This window comes from Camponotus vicinus, unplaced genomic scaffold (assembly GCF_025532165.1).
Source record: "Camponotus vicinus isolate PSW18456_S1 unplaced genomic scaffold, iyCamVici1.0 SCAF_6, whole genome shotgun sequence".
NCBI classification, from domain to species: Eukaryota; Metazoa; Arthropoda; class Insecta; order Hymenoptera; family Formicidae; genus Camponotus; species Camponotus vicinus.
This window is the reverse complement of record NW_028141978.1, coordinates 757,939-778,823: the sequence shown is the minus strand read 5'-3', so window position 1 is coordinate 778,823 and position 20,885 is coordinate 757,939. Positions and strand designations below refer to the sequence as shown.

The 20,885-nt window shown below is 42.7% G+C and overlaps 1 protein-coding gene across 3 annotated transcripts in view; it reads right to left on the bottom strand.

Annotated features, from left to right (window-relative positions):
- Gaba-b-r2 (gamma-aminobutyric acid type B receptor subunit 2) overlaps positions 1-15,445 on the bottom strand; it is a 38,637-nt gene extending 23,192 nt beyond the window's left edge. The window contains exons 1-2 of one of the 3 annotated variants that reach the window (XM_083102892.1): positions 13,886-15,445; positions 3,904-4,874 (exon numbers count right to left, since the gene is read on the bottom strand). In XM_083102892.1, the coding sequence (XP_082959018.1) occupies positions 3,904-4,287 (384 nt within the window). In that variant the 5' untranslated portion in view covers positions 4,288-4,874; positions 13,886-15,445. Of the gene's footprint in view, positions 1-3,903; positions 4,875-7,720; positions 8,162-13,885 lie in introns of those variants that run through there. The other 2 variants (XM_083102893.1, XM_083102894.1) reach the window with 2 other exon arrangements.
- Between the last annotated feature and the right edge of the window lie 5,440 nt (positions 15,446-20,885).

Here is a 20,885-nt window from a genome sequence, read left to right as displayed (position 1 = left end):
TATACGCACTCCATATAGCTTTTTCTTTTTTTTTTTTTAATAAAGTGGCACGACGATATTTCAAATATAAATAAAAAATTATTAATTAATAAATTGTTTTAAATTACACGATGAATAGTTGTACGCGGGAGAGAATATGCTGTCGTTTAAAATTAAAATCTTAATATTTTAGAGGTATATCCAGCCATTTTCACTCTATTCGTATTAAACCAACAGAAGATTAATATCATTATTTAATTAATTAGAAATGTGAAAATATTAGTAATTGATGATTATATTAACGAATTCTATATTAATTAATATTGCTTCAAACAAATGAATATATGAATATATGAAAGTGTACAGACTCGGCTTTATTATACTTTAGCATATTATAAAAAAAAATGGAAAATGTTATATTAACAGGTAATATTTTTTTATCCACTAATTTATTAAAAATATGATGAAGAATTTCATTGCGGATCTCTTTCTCTTTCTCTTTCTCTCTCTCTCTCTCTCTCTCTCTCTCTCTCTCTCTCTCTCTCTCTCTCTCGTTGCAATATTATTCTCTGAAAAAAATTTTAATGGCAAAATCCGAGACGCGAAATTTTTTCAGAAAAGAGGAGCGCTTAACGATAGATAATGACATGAGCATGGCCGCGTACGTGGCCTGTCGCTATTTTTATGCACCTGACGTCGAGACGCTACCGCGTGATAATAATAACGTAGCAAAATATACTTTTCAAAACATAATAGCGCTAATATCGGGCTACCTCTTTTTGTGGCAATCTATGCAAATCAGATTTGATATACCTGCTTAACAACTTTGCGATAAAATTTTACATACACGCGAAGATCACGATATAATCGAATCATTTGATGTTTATGAATATATATAAGAGATTTCTTTTATTTATATATATAATATTTCCAATAAATTTTCCATCTTTTCGTCTCTCTCGTTCAAATTTTTCATCGATAAAAACTGATTGATATTTCTTGTCCCAAATTTCAGATTGTGTCTTCTACGATAGAATTTGATGCTTTTATCTTTGCGATTTTTATATAGATATGATATATGCACACAAGAATATTTTCAGATAAAACATGAAAAGATTTATATATTATTATTGAAATTATAAATTGGGAATTGATTCGAGCAGATTGATAAAGCATATAAAAAAATATACATAGATGTATACTTGATTGCTTAATTAAGATGTGTGGTTTCAGACAAACAAATAGTTATTCCTTTTGTATTAACAAAAATTTATAGGCATTATTGTGACGATATCATTACGATTCTAATAGTTTAATTAATTTCTATTTATTATTTATTATAAAATATATATAAGAATTAATTATCATACATTTTCTTCCTCTCTTATATTACTGTAAAATTATATATAATATAAGAAAACTAAATGTAATAATAAATAAATTATTAAAGTAGTATTATTAAAGTTTCGCAAAATACGAAAGAATAATACATTGAGCGATATATGTATTTCGATAGGATGTGTCTTTCTTTCTGTAAGAGTCTGCGTATTCATCGGTGGGTTATATTCTCTTTCAGTGCCGCATGACTATTCGTATACACGAGTATATGTGGGTTTTATGTGCATCGATAGAATATGTCGGGTCCCTCGATAGCATTAGTTAGCTCACACCAAACATAGTTTTGTTACGTTACGTATTTCCAAAGGGACTTTCCCAGCAATATATATAAAAATTCCATGGCTATAATTTAGTTATGTTTATGACAGCTTAATCATATATATTTTTAAGAGACTTTTATATAGACATAACGGAAAAGATAGTCTAATATTCAGGAGGTTTATTATATTTTTATAAGTCATTTTTTGTAAATTAATTACTTTAATAAACACAATTATTTAAATTTATTATTTTTAATAAGCATATAAAAATAAGAAGAGAGAAATTTAAAAGATCTCATAATGTTATATCTACAATATTATACTTAATTTTGTTAAACAAATAATTAAAAAAAGAGAGAGCGAGAGAGCTATTTTTATAAATCTCGTAAATAATATAATTAAAATAGTTCTGATTTTTAAATATTTTACATACACACAGTTTTATATGTATATGATGATTATATTTTTTAAAACATTTATTTAGATTGTGACTACAGAGCGATCTTTATTATCAGAAATATTTATTTTTAAAATAATTGGCGCAATTTTTTCTTAAAATAAAATTTTTAACGAACAAAATATAATGATAATTATGTATTTATACATTATAATTATAATACACGTTTTTATAATATATTTATATTATTCTATGATATATTTAAACTTTTTTATATACATATATGTATATATATAGAGAGAGAGACAGTTTGTTAATTATTATCATTTCTTAAAATATTTATTGACATCTCTATGCATGCTTCGCATTAATAATGAATCATCTTGGAAAAAATTTTCGCAATTTTCTTTTAAAATAAAATTTGTATATATAAAAACTCTTATACAACTAAATTTATTTTTACTTCATTCTATATACATTAAATTTCAAATGAAAATATTGTAAAAGTATTTATTGAAGGCTTGTAAATAATTAAAAATAAAATGGTATTTTATAATATCATTTTCTTTTCAAGCTGTTAAAATTTAATGTTTGTTTCAGTCAGAAAGAGAGGTAAAAAAAATATGACGAAATATATAAAAAAAAGTCGTGTGAAAAATCTTTAGAAAATTTAATCAAACACTATTTTCATGCAGATTTCAGAAATATATCTAGAGAATGACGAAAGAAGATATAAGTGAGTCCACAAGTGAGTTAATAATTTATTAATTTTCGATCCGTCACTTTATTTCAGTTATACGGTGAGATAAGCCGAGCGTCTCCAACGGCCCCAAGTATCCCTCTGAACACCACTACACAAATTTCATTATTTATTTAGTAATTGGCTACTCTCTTTCTCAAATTGCGCCAACCAGTCCTCTACCAATTTATCCTCTACATTTCAGAAAAAGGTAAGGGAGATAAAATGTACATGTACATAAAAGCTATCTGAAAAGTCACGTAAAAAGCCATGTCGGAGAAATTCAGATCAATCATTGGTCTCAATCTAATTGCGAGATTGAGAAGAGTATAATTGAAGACTGACACGAGTATCTGGATTAGTCGGATAATGAATTCGTCTTCAACCAAGACCAAGAAATCCATCTTCGACGCTAAGGGAAATAATCGAAGAAAACGAGAAAAAGGACGAGAGAGAAGGAAAGAGTGCGGTACTGTGTTTGAGAAAAACGAAGAAATATTCATGTTGGAAAAGCGGAAGAGGAAGGAAAGAATCTACATTTAAGGATTTAATTAATTAGGTACTTTTATGCTCGTGCTAAATATGAAAAGTATTTAAAAAATTCAGCGCACACGGAGATGGTGCCTTCATCGCTTCAATTCGTACGACATCCTAATTTGCATCTTTAATATAAATATGTGCACACGCCATATTCTAATCTCTTTATCGAATAATTTTCATTTGCCAACTTGTCGAGATAATCGTGTCAAGTGTGCTCTTAAAAATCCCGAGCTCCTGTATTTAAATTCATAAAAAGAATATAATTTCAAATAAAATTAAAACCAACATTTGTATTATTCCCTTTTTCTACAACTTGAAAATTTCCCGACCTAAGAGAAGAGAGAGTTTTCCCTCTCGGAATAAAACAACGTTTCGTAGCAACGAAAGACATCTTTGCGGATCTCGACAAGCCGGCTTATAAGAAAGATTGTATCCCGGCATCATTGCGCCAACCGTGTCGGTCTCAAAAGCAATTACATCTCTCGAGAAATAAAGGGAATTTTCGCTTTGGTGAAAAAAATTGCTCTCCACATCAGTTTACGGAGCTTTCCAAACATCCCCCCGTATTATCTATTCTCCAGAGAACTCACCTCCGTGTCGTTCCACCACATGTGCAGCCGATAGTCCCTGAGTATCGTCGGATGTTCGTTGATGTGCTCCACGGCCAGCTTCACCGCGGGCATGACGCCGCGCCCGATGTGACCTTCCGGTACATGGTTGCCATACGGGAAGAAGCCGGCGATGTAGACGTCGCGCTTCTTGCTACCGCCAAGATTGATCGGTTTCTGGCCGGCGCACTCGCCGATCAGCAGGAGCCAGCAGGAACACCAGGCGACCACGGCCAGCAGCGCCAGCGAGCGACTCGCCCTGTCGCCGATCGTCGTCGCCACGGGAGTTTCCCCGGCCATCCCCGTCCCGTCCGTCCTCTTCATCCGGTCAGCCCCGACGTCATCTCGCGACGCGCGCGTTTTCATCTCGCGCCCTTCCGGGTCACTAGGCGTAAGCCCGTTGACGATAAGTCCCGCGCGACGCTCGTCGCCGCTCGTCCATCGGCTTCCGCTCTCATGACGAGATACGACGCACCGGAAGTAGACTCGGACGCGATTCTCCGCAGGCCTGCGATCGATTTGTTGCAACGATCGCTCTCCGAGGGACGTCGATCAACCCCGGCGTCGAGTCATCGTAATTATTTAGCAAGGTAACTGGAGGTAATTGGGATGTTGGAACGTCGACGACGGAAACTTGGGAAAAATATCCGAGCGCGTTTTTAACGTTTCCACGAGTCTAACGGAGCAAAAAGATGGCCTCGGAAGGGCTTTGTGCGCCTCGATACGGCGGCGACGGAAATTGTCGATATTTCGTAAAGGGCATGGTCGGAGAAGACGCGTTTCTTTATTCGCGAGTTTGAATTTCGTGCTCCACAAGCAGGCGAGACGTCGTCATAAATGTCGCGCCTCGGTAATGCACTGAGGCCTTTATCTCCGATGCTTCATTCCAGACGATTGCACTTTAACGTCGCTCGTGTTTCATCGTCGCCGCAACTGGCATCCCCTGGTTGCATCTGCAAACAGACCCGAGTCAACTGGTTATTTGTTTTGCCAGATTAGAGCGAGAGTCTCGCGACGAGTAAATCAAGAATGGTATCAGTTTTTCATTGCCTCGTCCATTTCCGACAAGCAGAGTTAATAGCAGCCTCCCGGAGAGTTAACGAAGATTAATGAAGAACAAGAACAAGGTTAACGAAGAATAATGAGATTAATGAGAAATTGGACTCTCGCCCGCAAAGTATAATCGTCGACTTTCATTTTATTTTCGACACCTTTTCGTTTCTTCCTGATGTATTCGCTCGGAAAAAAAAAGACAAATGCGAATGCAATGCAAATTTATCGCGATTACTCGCTTAAGGATGCTTTGTATGTACAATCCCAGCAAAAAGTAGCTGAAAATCAATATTGACGAATACAGAGTGTTCTAAAAAGGTATGTCAAAAATTTAAGGAGATATTCCTCACACCTGAAGGATGAAAAAATGTTATATGGACATAGGTGCGGAAATGCTTATTTCAGGAGTTATGTTGAAAATACTGTTAGCTGTATTATTTACACAAGGAAAAATTTAGGATTAATTATTGTAGACGACAATCGTTTAATTAGGCTTATTTACATTTATTTATTTACATTCACGGACACATTCAAAAATGCCTGGCGTACAGCGGATTGTCTCGTAACCTGCAGTGATACAGTCACGAAGATCTTGAATATCACGCACTGGTGGCATTTTTGAACGTGTCCGTGAATCGATGCGTCGACGTGTCACTGCTTGTATTCAGGAAAATGGTGAACATTTTCAACATTTATTGTAACATACTCAAGGTCACATTAAAACCAAATGTAAATAAGCCTAATTAAACGATTGTCGTCTACAATAATTAATCCTAAATTTTTCCTTGTGTAAGTAATACAGCTAACAGTACATTTTCAGTAACATTTTCAACATAACTCCTGAAATAAGCATTTCCGCACCTATGTCCATATAACATTTTTTCATCCTTCAGGTGTAAGGAATATCTCCTTAAAATTTTGACATATCTTTTTAGAACACCCTGTATATCCACTTTTGGTGTATTTTAAGTATGAGAAATTGCGTGGAATATTACAATTTGATCTTAGCTACAGTGCAGAGATGTATTTTTTAATATTTATTGCGTTTTTACTGAAATATTCCGAATTTTGTTAATCGAAATGATTAACTTTTGGCAGAAAATTTCGCCTTGTGTCAGATACATGACCAATTTCATTGAATTATATTTAATATCTTTTTAACCAGTTAGTACTTGTATAATATTATTTGACCAAATATTTCCTCTGTATCTAAACTACACTTTTGTAAATTTTAAACAAATTCTGAATATTATTTCCATGTGTTTTTGTCATTTGAATCGACGTGGTTATACGTTTCCCATAAGAACACATGTTAATTCGGTGCAAATTAAAATCCTTATAACTTGTCAACGCTTTAGTGAATCGATTTAAAAATTGTACCGAAGATTCTAAACATATGTAAGGACATTCCGTACAATTTTCATTAAATTCTCAATATTTTGAAAATAGGTACGAAACATCCTTAAAATCGCCCCGATGATCCTCTTCTGAGATAAGCCGCTCGAGTTATTCTCGTTGTTACGATACGTGTCGACCCATTAACGGTCGGGCCATAACGTCATACTCGAAATTAAAGCTTTATCTCGTTTGGCGTCGTCCTCGTTCGAGAGAGGGCGAAGTGTTTAAGGACGCGATATCCCATCCTCGCGTTATCAAAGTAAAATAAATAAAGTTCGAGATTCTATCTAAAGTTTAATCCGAGGCGTCTATCGGGCCGGGCAAAGGGATGCGAGCGCTTTACATTGTCGCCATTAAGTTATCGGCTCCGACCTGGCCCACTTTTCCGCCATCATTTCGATCGTGCCTGATCCTTCAAGAATAACATATCCTCGGGCGCGAATTTAGCGCTCGCAGCTGATGACGTTCGTCGGATGTTTGGCGATGACACGTCGTCGCGCGTGGGCTCTCACTTTTTTCCCCCTTCCCTCTAGAGCGTCTCTTCCTTGGAAACGAGAGAGAACACTTCCGACCCGCGGGGAGACGAAATCAAATAAATCTATTTACGTTTGCGCCAGCGACGAGCGCGAGAGGCGAAAAATGTGCCGTTTCTCCTTTCGATAAAAAATTACCGTCGCTCTTTCCGCGGAGAGAAAGGATCTCTTACGTTGGAGTAAAATATATATTTCAGTCACACGGACAGCCAAAAAGGTGAAACTGTGAGTTAATTAATAATGTCGCGCAATTATTTTATCTGGATTCGACATGTCGTATGATCATCTTACAAGATTACCGGATCGCGCGAGGGATGATGGGCAAAATGGAGATTGAAAGGGGCGGTTTAGGGCAAAGAGGATTGATGGCGTTGTTCGAAATGGGTAAGATTGTAGGGATGTTAATGGCCTAGGAATCTATCCATAATGGACATAGATTCAAAATTGATACGGCTGCGAGAGAGAGAGAGAGGGAGAGAGAGAGAGAGAGAGAGAGAGAGAGAGAGAGAGAGAGAGAGAGAGAGAGAGAGAAAGGGGAGAGATTAAACGTGGAATTTGGGGAATGTGTGAAACGGATCTGCCAACGCGATGCAACTACAAGGTAAATTATGCTCGGTAAGCAGGGAAATTTCGCTGTTGTTAATAATTGAGAAGAATGACGGAAACGGAGGTCGCGGTTGGAAACTTTTTTATGGGGATCGGCGCCGGAAAAAAAGAAGGAACGAGAGGAGGAAGGAGGGCGGTAGAAAAGTAGCGGAAAAAGAGTCAACGGCTGCGGAGGCGATTCGCTCTACTAAATTTACACGCGGATATACCTTTTTACTTTCAACATGACTGCTCAACTTTGGGAAGCCAGATATCCCCAAGTTTTCCTCGGAGATAATTTCTCGGCGTTCTTCCTTCTTCTTTTTTTCTTTCTCCAGTTGCCGACTTTTGTTATCCCGGACAAACTTCCCGTGCACTTGATAAACATTCGTGAGAGACTTTGCGTTCGTTCGTTAAATTTGGACGAAAAACTTCCGTAAGAATGTATGCGTTGCAAGGAGCGAAAAAGTGTATTCGTACAAAACTTTCTTCAAAACTATGTTGAATCTGATAAGTTAGATGGGTCGCATGGTAACGTTAACGAAACAAGCGTTTCATTCAGCGAGATTTCAAAGTTGCACACCGGACAATAATTTTAACCCTAGTAAAACTAGACAGATAAACAGTCAAACAGACAAAGAGAGAGAGAGAGAGAGAGAGAGAGAGAGAGAGAGAGAGAAAGAAAAAGAGAAAGAGTTGTAACAATTATCTCCTAATTTTTATTTGCGATTAATTCTAATTTTTATTTCTCATTCGCACAATTTTTCCTGGTCCAGTTCTCATCGTTTCCACACTGAGAAAAATCGTTTGATGGTACCAACAAGACGTATATGATTGAAGGCATTTTGGTTAAATCAAACAAGAATTTCTAGTTATCATGATAAAACTCGATTTTTTATAACTAGAACGTTTAATAGATTTTACTATAAGGATTTGGTTAGTATTTTCTGGTTGGATCTATAAAATTTCTTGTTACATTAACTTCTTTGCTTGCCGCTAGGCGGCGAGCCACTCTTAATTTAACTCGTATTCATTGCCATGAAATGTATATAAAGAACTAGTATTAATATTAAATCCAAAGTATATTTTTTTTCTCTTACGAGCAGTAGTGCCAGAAAGAGGACGCTAGCTCTCTGATTGTGTGTGTTTGAGCTGCATCCTCTTCTTGCATCACTGTTTATCAGTTTAATTTCTAACAAACTGAACTTAAAATAATTTATTCAATAATCTGGATTGAATTTATGCAATAATCGTGTTGGAATTCAGAATATTAAACAGACTTTTGAGAGATGGAAAAAATTTTAGACGACTTGGTGATGGTGAGTTTAGTATTATTAACCAGAAAATTTGGTAAATTTAACAGGAAGAAATTAATCAGATTCATCTGGTAATTCCTACAAGAATTCTGGTTCGTCTATTTTCCAACAGACATACTGGTTGAATCTACCAGAATTCTAATTAATGCAACCAGATTTTTTTCTCAGTGCACACACTTAATAAAAATCGAGACTCTGTTAAATCCCTTGACGATAAATCGAATAAAAAGAGGGAATCGTTTCAAGGCAATCAGACTTTCCGCGAGATTAGAAGTATGAAATTTGAATCGCGCTTCGATCGCGATTGGCCATTGCGTCAAGAACGGTGGCTAGAACGACCTCGTGCAGTACTTGAAATGACGATCGATGCATTCCCAGTTGACTTGCTACCTTTTAGAAACGTCGATCGTTCGAACGGGACGTAGAACGCGACGTTTATTAAAGCGTTCCTCGCCTAAAGCAGTGTTCGTCCGGAGTTTCTGCAATGATGCGCAATGAAATTTGAACTTTCCGGGCGAGGATCTAATCAGAATTCCGAGAAGGTTCTGTTCGGCGAGCGCGATATTAATACAGAACTGAAAGTAAGTTGCTCGTCCGGTCCATTCAAACGTCACCGACCTCGTTGGTATTAACGAGGCGGAAGTGGCCCCGAAATAATTCAACATCCTGTTCGTTCTCGGTTCGTTGCCTCAGGACTCTTCGGCGAAGACTTATTAGGATAATTATGCAATTACGCGAATTATACCGTAAGAATTTTCGCGAGAATTCATTACGTTATTCATTAAGTTATTTCAGAGTCGGATTAAATCTGTTGATTCACAGGAAAATATATGCCGAATCAAGGGAATAGGATGGCGTGAGAACGGGATATTACAAAATCTCCCGTGGGGATCTCTCTCTCTCTCTCTAAAGGTTAAATGTAACGTCGATACATTTTTAATCGCGTATCGCTCGGGCCATCGCGCGATTCCGTTTCACGAGCAAATCGTTATTCGGCGGCATTTAACGCTCAATAGATTCGTTTGAGAGAGCCACTTTCCAGTCTCATTGTCAACAATCTCGAAACCGGTGGCTTCAGCGACACTCTATGCGAAAAGAGGGAGCGAGAGATAGAGATAGATAGATAGAGAGAGAGAGAGAGAGAGAGAGAAAGGGGGAGGGAGGAAGCGGTATTGTGTCGTGCCAAGTACCTCGCCGAGATGACCTACAATTGCTGTTTAAGTGGTCCGGTACGAAGCCAATTATTACATAGTCGTAAACGGTCATGTTCAATTTCCGGTCGCGAAATACCGGAAAGAGAGCCTTCGGGATTGCCCCGAGACGATAAAGGGCGCTGTCCCGTTCGAACAACGCAAACCCTCGGGGCGTTTCTTTCGCTATAAAGAAAAAAAAAAAAAAAAAAACGGAGACCGACAATTTCTTCCTCCGCGAGATTTACTCGCCTCAATACAACGCACATCCCCCTCGTTTGTGTCTCGACTTTTTTTTTCCTCTATTTTTTCAGAAAAGCGTGCCGTTCCTCCCGGCGAGGAGGCTATTTTTATCTCGCGCCGACAACGATTACTTCTCATTCCGACCGAGTAATTCCTCCTTCTTCCTTCTCCTCGCATGGCAATTCAAACCGTTTTCATTCGGGGAACGAGGGAGGGGAATTTGTTAGCTCGATCCTCCATCGCGTCGTTCCTCCGGGGGATCCTCTCCAGCGCGCGCACAGTCACTTTAACCGAGGGTACGGCCCTCGGCGAAGGTGCCACTGTCTAGCGCTGCCGCAAACACTTTTAGACATCTTTTTCAACCCCCGACGATGCGAGAGAGCTCGCCGGGGTGGATAGAGGAATATATCAATTTTCCCAATTTAACTCGACGGTGTATTTATTACCGCCGTCGCGATATCGAACGCGAGCGAGTTTAGATACTCGGGAAGGGGGAGGGAGGCGGGGGAGGGCCCGGGTCCGCGCCCCGCGCAGGGGCGCGCGTATTATATTCGAAACGAAAATTTCGAATACGATGGCGTTTCGATAAAAACGCGATTCTACCGTTGCGATATCGCTAAAAAAAAAAAAAAAAACGATAAAAAAACCGAGCGAAAGAATTTCCGCGCACGCACGAAATCCGACTCTATAAAACGTCGAAATTTTAACCGCGCGCGTTTCTCGTATTCGCAGAGTAAAACGGAAGAGGATATTCATGTATTCGGTGAATTTAAAGACACACGTTTTCCTTCTTTTATTTCTCTCCCTCGAATAAGCGAAACGCGACTTTTTAATTTCGCGAATCCGAGAATATAATTTCGTACTCTGCGTAAATTTGACAAATTTTTCGCGCAAACCGAGACGCGTCGATCGCAACGCAAGAAGGGTACATATGCGATCTCCATGCGCTACATTTTATACACGGCATGCATATCGCATGCTTTTCGGCCGTACGGGAGGTATAAATTGCCTCCGAGAACCGATTGTCCTTAAATAATTAATCTCGTTTGGACCGGCCGGCGCGACCGCACTATTCGTTTGGCGGCGAATCAATATCGAATGGGAAACTGTCAAAAATAAAACTAGCTAATTGTTGAATCGTCGGGCGGATGAGGGGGAAGAAAACGCGAGCAGGGGGGGGGAGGGAGACAGCGAGAAGGGGACAGATTGAAAAATGGTGGCGGACAGTGGTCGCGGCGCAGTTTGTCAATTTTTCACGCGATCGCGCCTCGGGGAAACTTGTTTTCTTCGCGAGAGGAGACGAGACGTCTCTCACCCCTTATCCGGAAGTAGGTCTGGAAGAATCTATCCGAGATAACCCTTCCTCTTCTCCTCCAACCCTGCTCCCTACAACTCCTCCTCCCCTCGACGGGGGACGCTCTCTCCTTCTCTCTCTCTCTCTCTCTCTCTCTCTCTCTCTCTCTCTCTCTCTCTCTCTCTCTCCCTTCTATCGATCCCAAAAACAAATTCGGGGACACGGTCCGAGGACTGTAAAAAATTGACCAAGTGTGCGCCGGCGACGCTCTCTCTCTACTCACATCAGTGCCGGCCAGTCATGCGCGTCAACGTTTAGCTTAGCGTCGCTCGCTTTAACCCCTCGGCTGTCTCTCCCCGAGCCTCTATTTATAGGAAGAACAATTTCTATTCTTCGCGAATAGCCTCTGTGCGCGCGACACGGAAAACCGCCGGGAATCTCCCCGGGAATTTTTCGACGGACGATACCGTCGCCAGGTATACGAGATGTCCTTGGTCCTATCTCTCGCGCTTCGTAAATTTCTCCAAATTTTACGCTTTTTTTTTTCTCTACTACGATTCAGCCGCCGAGGATAAATTATTTATTAGCCCCGATCGAACAAGGAATCTACATTGAGCATGTGGAATATAGATGAGCCGAAGGGAGAGAAAAGTAGTAGCGATAAAAAAAGCCATAATTTTCAAAGCTATACGTTTGCCCATCGCAAATAGAGAGAAAGTACGTCCATGATCGAGTAGGGTTTAAGTGTCGGGGCAGCATTGAATGATCCTCGTCGACGTGATCGTTTGTAAGATAGATATCGCGGACAATGGGCATTCATGTACGTTTCTCTCTCTCTCTCCCTCTTTCGCTCTTCCTCTCTCTCTCTCTCTCTCTCTCTCGCTTGAACGGGAGAACAGCTTCGAGGCAATCTCGATTTCTGCGACTTATCGCGAGCGTAATACACTTGTCGAACGGTATCAAACTACTTGGCGCGTAGAAAGCCGCGATTGTTCGCTCTTCGACCTCTCTCCTCCAGTATTATACACAAGATAACGCCTTCATGAAAGTCAGCAGAATTTCCGTAACCGTGAAATCTTGATTGGGGCTTTCTCGTCGCACGAGATGAACTCAACGTCGGGAAGATTGAAGAAAGGGAGGGGAAAAAAAGGGAAAGAGCGGAGATTAAGATAATCTGCGAATATTAAAAATCCATCCGCGCGGATATCGCATCTCGTTTAAAAATAACGTAAGCGAGTATAAAAGCGCGATTCGGTTTCTCGCCAATTTCCCTTTTTTCCCTCGCATCGATAACGGATCGAAGGTCTCCTCCTCCTCCCCCTTCTTCGACGAAAGCAAAGCAGGTGGCTCGACTCCCGTGTATGGGACTTGTACGCGTCACGCGACTTAATTAAAGCGGCATGGAACGTCCCGCTGCCTAATCCATTCATAATTTCATTACGTTTCGTCATGAAGTAATTAGATAGATTAAACAGATAGAATTGAAAGCGTGTACGCGCGCGTTCCTCTCTAATTAACTCTAGCGAAAAATAGAATCTTGCTTTCCCTACGCGTCGCGCGTTCCTCGCGTTTGATCGCGAGGACATTCGTCTAAAGAGGTGTCATTTATTTTTCATTTCTCGCAGGTAGAGCACGCGTTATCTATCGATCATCGGCCGGCGAGGCTCGCCGGCGACTCGCTATGAAATTTAATAAAACATCTCGACAAAGATACGTCCGCGCTCGCAATCGTGGCCGAGCTTCGAGGCGAAGCTTCTGCATTTGCATTAATTGCGTTACGGAAATTAATCGAGTATCGTATTATATCGCGGGCGGCGTCGACGGGCGAGGATAGCAGTGGCGCGATAATGCGAAATTTCATTAATTGTAATACAATTAAAGTAAATATTGAGGCTTTGCGCCCGCACGCGTGCGAGTGTCAACGACCGCAAAACTGAATTACGGCTTTAATCCTTTTACTCTTCCGGATACGTATATGTGTACGCGAAATCAAATTTCACGTTTATTGTCGCAATTATGAAGCCGTGTCAAATTTTCTCGCGAAGCGCTCGTTTCCCGCACAATGCTGCAATTCCCACGCATTCGCGCCTCGTGGCCACACAATGCGTATCTCTGATAAATCTAGAGATGCAATTTCGACTTGGGAAGCTTCTTTCGCTCCTCAAATTTATCAAGATCGAGTCCCCAAGTTTCCACGCGAACGTAACGACTGTAAATCTCTCTCGGATATCTAATTCCGACCGTGCGAATCTTTGCGATCTTATCGAATTTGCAGCGAAATTCCAATCTCTCTCTCTCTCCCTCTCGCGCGCAACGACAAGGTCCACGAATCTACCGCAAAGCGAGACTTACCGTATCGATCCGTAATCGTTCTTGATTCCTCTTCTTGCGCTCTCGCGTGCCGCGCGGATCCCGTAATAGCCCATGAAGGCACGAAATGCCCCGGCGGTCCCTCAGCGAGCAAGGAATTGATCTCGCGGATAGCGCTCGGGGAGGCGATTATCTCTCACACCTGCGGCCGTCGAATTGTCATACGCGGCGTATCTCGCGCGCCGCATCCCCCGCCGATCATCCCCCCGATATCGCCAATTCGCCGGACCCGACGAAGCCGCTTAGCGCCCGGAAATTAACTGATTACGATAGCGTCGTCGAACGCGCGTGGCACGAGGGGAAAAGATTGTTCGCCGCGTATATGCCACCCCCCGTGCTATATCTCGCCTTCCCTCTCTCTATCTCTCTCTTTCCATGTGTCCCTCTCTCTCTCTGGTGTCGACCTTCGGCCGCCTAATATCGGCGACCGGCCAGCAGTAATTCCCCGAGCAGCGGGGAAATTAATTACGATCCGTGCCGACCGCGCCGACCAATCGTCGCGCGCCTCCTCGGGATCCTCGCGGGACCCAGCGCGGAATGTAATCTTCTGCCTCCTCCTCCTCCTCCTCCTCCTTCTCCTCCTCCTCTTCCTGCTCCTCTTCGCCCGCTAGAATCGGCGTGCCGGAGAGAGAGAGAGAGAGAGAGAAAGAGATCACGCGAGGAAGGATCGAGGGGAAAGGAGTCTGCGACTCCCTCGCAAACGTAATTAACGCGACCGATGCTGTCTTGGCGAGCACGCGGGCATTTCCGTCGTCGCCTACACCTGCCGCGCGCACACCTGCCGCGAGACCGAACCGCAGCAGACCCGACACTCGACTTCACTCGTCCCGAGGACGCGCGCGGTTGTCGGGGCTCTCCACCAGGCACGACCGGCACTCGACGGATTCGACCGCGACACCACCGACCGCCGACGTCGACCGCTAGCCAGCTGACGGGCACAAGCTCGACGGGTCGCGCGTGCCAAAGCACGGGTGATTGACCGGGTTGGACGCGTCAACGTGGATCAAGGTCCTTTGGAGGAAAGAGGTGGGAGAGAGAGAGACAAACGGCCGCACGTACGCGACGGCTAAACGCACGAATCTAGTCTTCGACGACGAGGGAGAGACCCAGCAGCGCGTAGCCGCGCAGACGGGACGTCTAGAGACGGGCCGCAAGGTTAACCAGCCGCCGCGTCGCGCGGATAGGGTCGATAGGGGTTTCCCCGCCGTCGCCGCGTCCACGCGCCGTCCAAAGGAAGGCCGCTCGGGCCGCTCGCTCGGCGTCTCGTCGCGCCTATAGCGCGCTTCTACTACTCGGTTGCTGGCGACGTCGCGGCGACCGCCGCTTCTGTCGGCAGCGCGACGTCATCGCCACGACAGCGATCCGTGACGCCCTTGGCGCGCACCGCAGGCTGCTCTCCTTCTCCTTCTCTCTCTCTCTCTCTCTCCTGGAGGAGTTTCCACGCCGCGGCGGCCTCCACGTACCGCTTATCGGGTGTGCGAGCGCGCGAATGCCGTCGCGGAGAGAGCGATAGGGATCGATCACGCCGCCACGACGGCGCTCTCGCACGGTCGTCCGCCGAACTGACGAGCCACCCTGAGAACTGCGGGCTCACCGAACTCGCGGCTACCCCCTCCCTCGCCGCCAACCCCCTTTGCGACCACCGACAGCCCCTCCTCCGTTATTCCGCCCGACTCTATCCTACCGCGCTTCTTCCAACCACCCTCCTCGCGCGACTACACCCTCGTTTTGCCCCCTCCCCCCTCCCTTTATCCTGGCTACCCTTTTCCCTCGTCCGCCGCCAAGGGGCGCTCCGTTTATCCCTCCTCCATCCCCGCTCTCGATCGCGGTCGTCTCTCCCGTCCCCCCCCTTCCCCCCTTCCCGTCCTTCCCCTCGCGCTTCGCGCGGGGATTCCACCCCGTCGTCGGCGAGTAGAAAGAGGCTCGATCGGGTCCGCCGCGCGACCTCGCATTCTGACTTTGTTCCGTCCACGGTGGCACGACGGCGGTTCTATCGGCGAAAGAACCGTTCCGGATGAAATCTCTCGCGACTTTATAATTGTTCCGGTAAATTAACTAAACAATGAAACGTTGATGAGAGAAATTACTCGTTAAGCGAATACGAAACCTGTTACGTATCGATGTATACCTAGGTCGCTCTCTCGCTCCCTCTCTCTCTCTCTCTCTCTCTCTCTCTCTTCTCGGCACGATATTTCTACGATATCTTTTTTTCTTTTATTCGCAATGTATATAAAGGGATGTCGTCGAGGGATCGCAAACCGCTATACTTATCGCGCTTCGACCAGCTCGAGCGTATTATGAAATTATCCGACATTTATTCTTTGATCAACCGTTACAATTAACATTCCAATTGAACAAAGGTCGGACCATCAGAAATATCGGAAAGAAGACGGGTGTGCAAAACTATTTACCTGTAAAAAAAAAACCATTCCGCTCTGTAACGTGCATCGACAAAAGACTATGATGTTTCCATCGCGAGAGCTCGAGCAAAACGAAAAACCGCGTAATAGCTTTTAATAACTTTTTCTACAAGTTTTTCCTTTTTCGCTCTTGCAAAGTGTGCAGCGTATGTCGCATATTAGAATATACGTTTAAGGAGAAGAAGAATTTAAAAAGAAAATATGAACCTTTTTACAACACATTTTTATATATTTATTGCTCCGACCCAGAAACATCGCTATTCGCGATGCTTCATATCGAAGGCTACCTCTCTCTCTTTTTCCCGGTTATTTTCATTAATGCACTCACGCAACTAACACGTGAAATACCTTTGGAATAAATTTCTTCCTTGCAAAATTCCATCTATCCAGATCCATCCGCTTCGCTCGCGACAATTTAGTCTCTCTGATGAGGTGAAGAGAGAGAGAGAGGGTTGAAGGACCGGTCCTTTGAAGTACGACTTCCGATAATTCGATCGCTCCCTCGAGACGATCTTTTCTCTCCTCTCGAGTCCCGGAGCTTAATCCGCGCGCTGTTTTTTTTCTCTTTCCATCGCGATATAGACCAGGACCGCCCAGTAGATTGTCCTGGAATCGCTCTGGTCGCGACGATAACGAGGATTGCCGCCCTGACTCTTAATACAATTACGGTTGATACGGTTGATCTCGCTCCAGTTGCGAAATCACTCGACACGAGAGCAAAGTGCCGCCTTTGCGACGCTTTATTCTCCTAACGAAGAGGCCTCTTAATTGCCATCTCGTACGAAAGCACGCGCGACGATCGGATAAATGAAAATTTATCCGTGTCCATTTCTGTCGCGTTAAAGTGACAAATCGAAATGTCATATTTTCATTCGAGTCGTATTATTTGGGCGACGCGAGAGAGCTTAACCTTTCGATATTATCGCCATCGCGGGCCGATAGATAACGTTATTCTCCGAGGAACGTGCTAAGGTCGAGCTATTTCTGCGAGGGTTGTAAGTTACCAATTTAGATACTTGATAAAGCAACCCACCGGGAATCGCATTTCGCGCGTCCCGCGAAATGACACATTCGCTTCTCTCGCTCTCGAATCTCGATCTGACGGAAATAATTATAAGCCCGTGCTTTAATGGGAAAAAATGTCATAACGCGATGCGCTCGCAAATCGTTTTAATGTTATTCAAGATGGCGCGGGCTCGCCTGTCACGCCCCAATAAACGCCAAACTGATTTTCTCTACGTGTTATACGGCGCGATATCGTCCAAACATCAAATATATTGTATATTCTCCCTCTCTCTCTCTCTTTTTCTCTTCTCTCACGCATGCGATAGCCTTGAATCGACGTTCGCGTGCTCTCGACATATCGTTACCGCCTGTCACGACGCTCTAATTTTTGCACCGTGGCAAAATGTATAGCGCATGCTTGACAATAATAATAAATAAATACGCGTTTGCCTACAAATACACACGGAGCGTGCACTTTTCCGTCTCTATGAATTTATTTCACGAATCTCGAATGGCGATTCATACGCTATTAGATTTCACGCCTCGACTAGCTCCCGATGAATCTCGATATTCGCAAAGAGGCTTTCGATGTCACATTAGAATGAGATGTCAACGTTCTACTAATTTTCTTAAATTACACGGTGATTCTCTCCCTCGATTCAACAACCTAACCGGATGCTGATTATACGAAATCTTTGACGAATTTAATAGTGTCGCGTTCAATCTGCTCCGGGTATTTCGGGAGCGACGTGAATTCGGTTATCGGAATTTAAATATCACTCTTTGATACTTTTAAAGATTTTTCCTATATGAAATCGAATAATAAAAGGATTATTTGTACACGTATTCTCTTTTATAGATTGTGTTAATTAAATAAATGGGAGATCGGTAAATATTTTTGCGAAGATACCTGTGTATTTTTTTCTAAAAAAAAGCGCATGCGGAAATTAATACCGGCTGTTTGTTTACCGTATTGTATCAGAGAAAAAAAGTAATTAATTCTTTGCACACAAAATAGCGGTGCGTGCAAGCTTTCGAAATTTTATACAAAATTCATCTGTAGCAAGAGTGGGAATGCAAAATTGTTATTTCTGTTAGTTCGCCACTAAAAACTGGCTTGCCAAATTAATGCGGTGCGCCGGATATAAACAGCGGAGAGAGTACAAGGCCGAGGAAAATGTTGCGCGATAATATCTGCATCGTAAAAAGGCCACGCGGTTTTGCATAATGCCAAAAATATCGTACGTACGCGCGAACGCACGCACACGCACAAGCGACGCGGGGCGAAAATTACAATCGGTGCAACGGTACTTGAAAAAAATGGAAAGAAAAAAAAACACGACGGGGTATTATTTGCTTTAGCTCATCTTTCGATAAATATGCAAATTTTTAAGAACGGATTCTCTTCGTTGAATTATGTATATCGACGATGCACGCACGCTTCGTTAGCCCCGTAGATACCTGGTCGTCGCAATTTCAAAGAGCATCGCTCAATTTGTCAAACATCGACATCGACGAAAATGTTATGGCGGTCCCATTGTTGTTTGTCGCGCGACCAATAGGGAGATCGCGGTTTACAACAAATGACAAATACTAGTTATAAATTCACTCGTCGAGGTTGGAGAGTGATGACGAGCGGGATTATGAACTCGCGGGAATAAATAATTCCGTTTTATTTATCCAACGCTTAATTATATACTCATTGAGGGGAATCGGTCGCCGACGAAAACTATTATCAATATTCGATGATGTATGTACGCATCGTTCGCCGATAGCCGTTCAATTGCCCTCTCCCTTTCTCCTTTCCCCGTTGGATAAATTCGCAATAAAATTTTGAAATCGGCACCAAATCGAAGAACCCATTCTAAATCCACCCCGTGATTATGACCCTGTAATTATTCGACGGGCGAACAAACGTGCGGAGAATTAAATACAAAGTGGACCAACGGGGATGGAAAATTCGATGCTTCGGCCAATGCGTGCCGAATATATATATATATATATATATCTCAGGAATATATATATATATATATATATATATATATATTGCTATCTAATTAATCGACACAGTTAATTAACCACGCACTCGTCGAAAAATATCCCATCGCGCACGCGTGCGAATTTCGATCTCGACAATATCGCCAATCACATCGCGGAAAATCAATTTGACGTTTGATCGTTAACGTATGGCTGTCAAATATATGCGAATAAGCGTGCGCTCGCTTGTTGTGCGATTGCAATTAATTGGCACCGTAAATGCACGTGTACACACGGCTCTTTCAATATATGTAATAAGTGGACCGATAATTCACGCGTGAGTTGCAATTTATCGTTGTGCGGCGGTTAATATCACAATATTCTGTCGGACTGGAATTATTTCGCGAGAAAGAAGAGAGTGATTTAAAGGAGCGGACCCTTGTCGCGTGTCACTTTGCGAAATGTGAATTTTTACGTCATCGGGCATTCGTTTCTGCTCGACAGCTGTACACGGTTTCTCTCTACAGTTCCTCCATCAACTTTATGTCAGTACTTTCTCTCTCTCTCTCTCTTTCTTTTTGAGAGAAGGTATATGCGCGAAATAAATCTTGACGGGCGCAAACACCAAAGTAAAGTTGAAGCAAATGCGGGAGAGCAAAGTAAGGGAGTAACAGAAGTGGCGAAAACTTGAGCGACTTAACACTGAAAAGCTTGCCTTCGAAAACAAGTAACGAGGTATTTTATTATTTGCATCAAGCGCTCTCTTTAATTACTATGTTTTGAACGTATAATTAATGAAAAGGAACTCGAAACGAATAAACTTAAAACCTTGCATTCTTCCGCCGGAGCTTTCATTCGTTGCGCAAGAGCGTTCGTCGAGAGGAAGCATTATCATTTCGAGAAAGGGCGCAATTTCAAAAATACGTCATCTACCTTCTCGTCTTTATTACTCCAATAACGATTAAGATGCGTGCGTCTTTAATTAAGTCGTTGCAAATTTGAGCTTTTGGAAGATTGATCAAAGTTGTGCGAAATTTCTCGTGCAAACCACGTTTGAAAGAGACCATCCTCCACAACGATAAAGATTAGAAGCTTGACAAATAAATGCATAATAGTGTGTGTCAAGCTTATTATCATTTTCAGCGTACATGTGTACACCGTGTGCGTTTCTTTTCTTCCGAAATAATAATCTCTCTCGCTAGATACGTAAACGACGCTCTTGTGCAGCAAATTGTACACAGTTAACCACCGGTTCTTTTGTATCGCGTGTATATTGTTCCCGAAGGTCCCCGTGTATTGTATTGTACTTACTGGTTATCGTTGGATCAGATTGCGCCTAGAGGCAGAGAGAGAGAGAGAGAGAGAGATAGAGATAGAGAGAGAGAGAGAGAAGTGAAAACAAAAGGGACGAGGGAAAAGGGGTGAAGAGAAGGATGGGTAGATGGGCAAATTACTCGGTCGCCGGGATCGGATAATTAATGTCGCGCGACTCTGTCCTATACAAATATATGAACTATGTTCGCGCGTTGCTTACGAGGATCTCCCCCTCGTGTATACAAACGTACAGCCAATATGTGTAC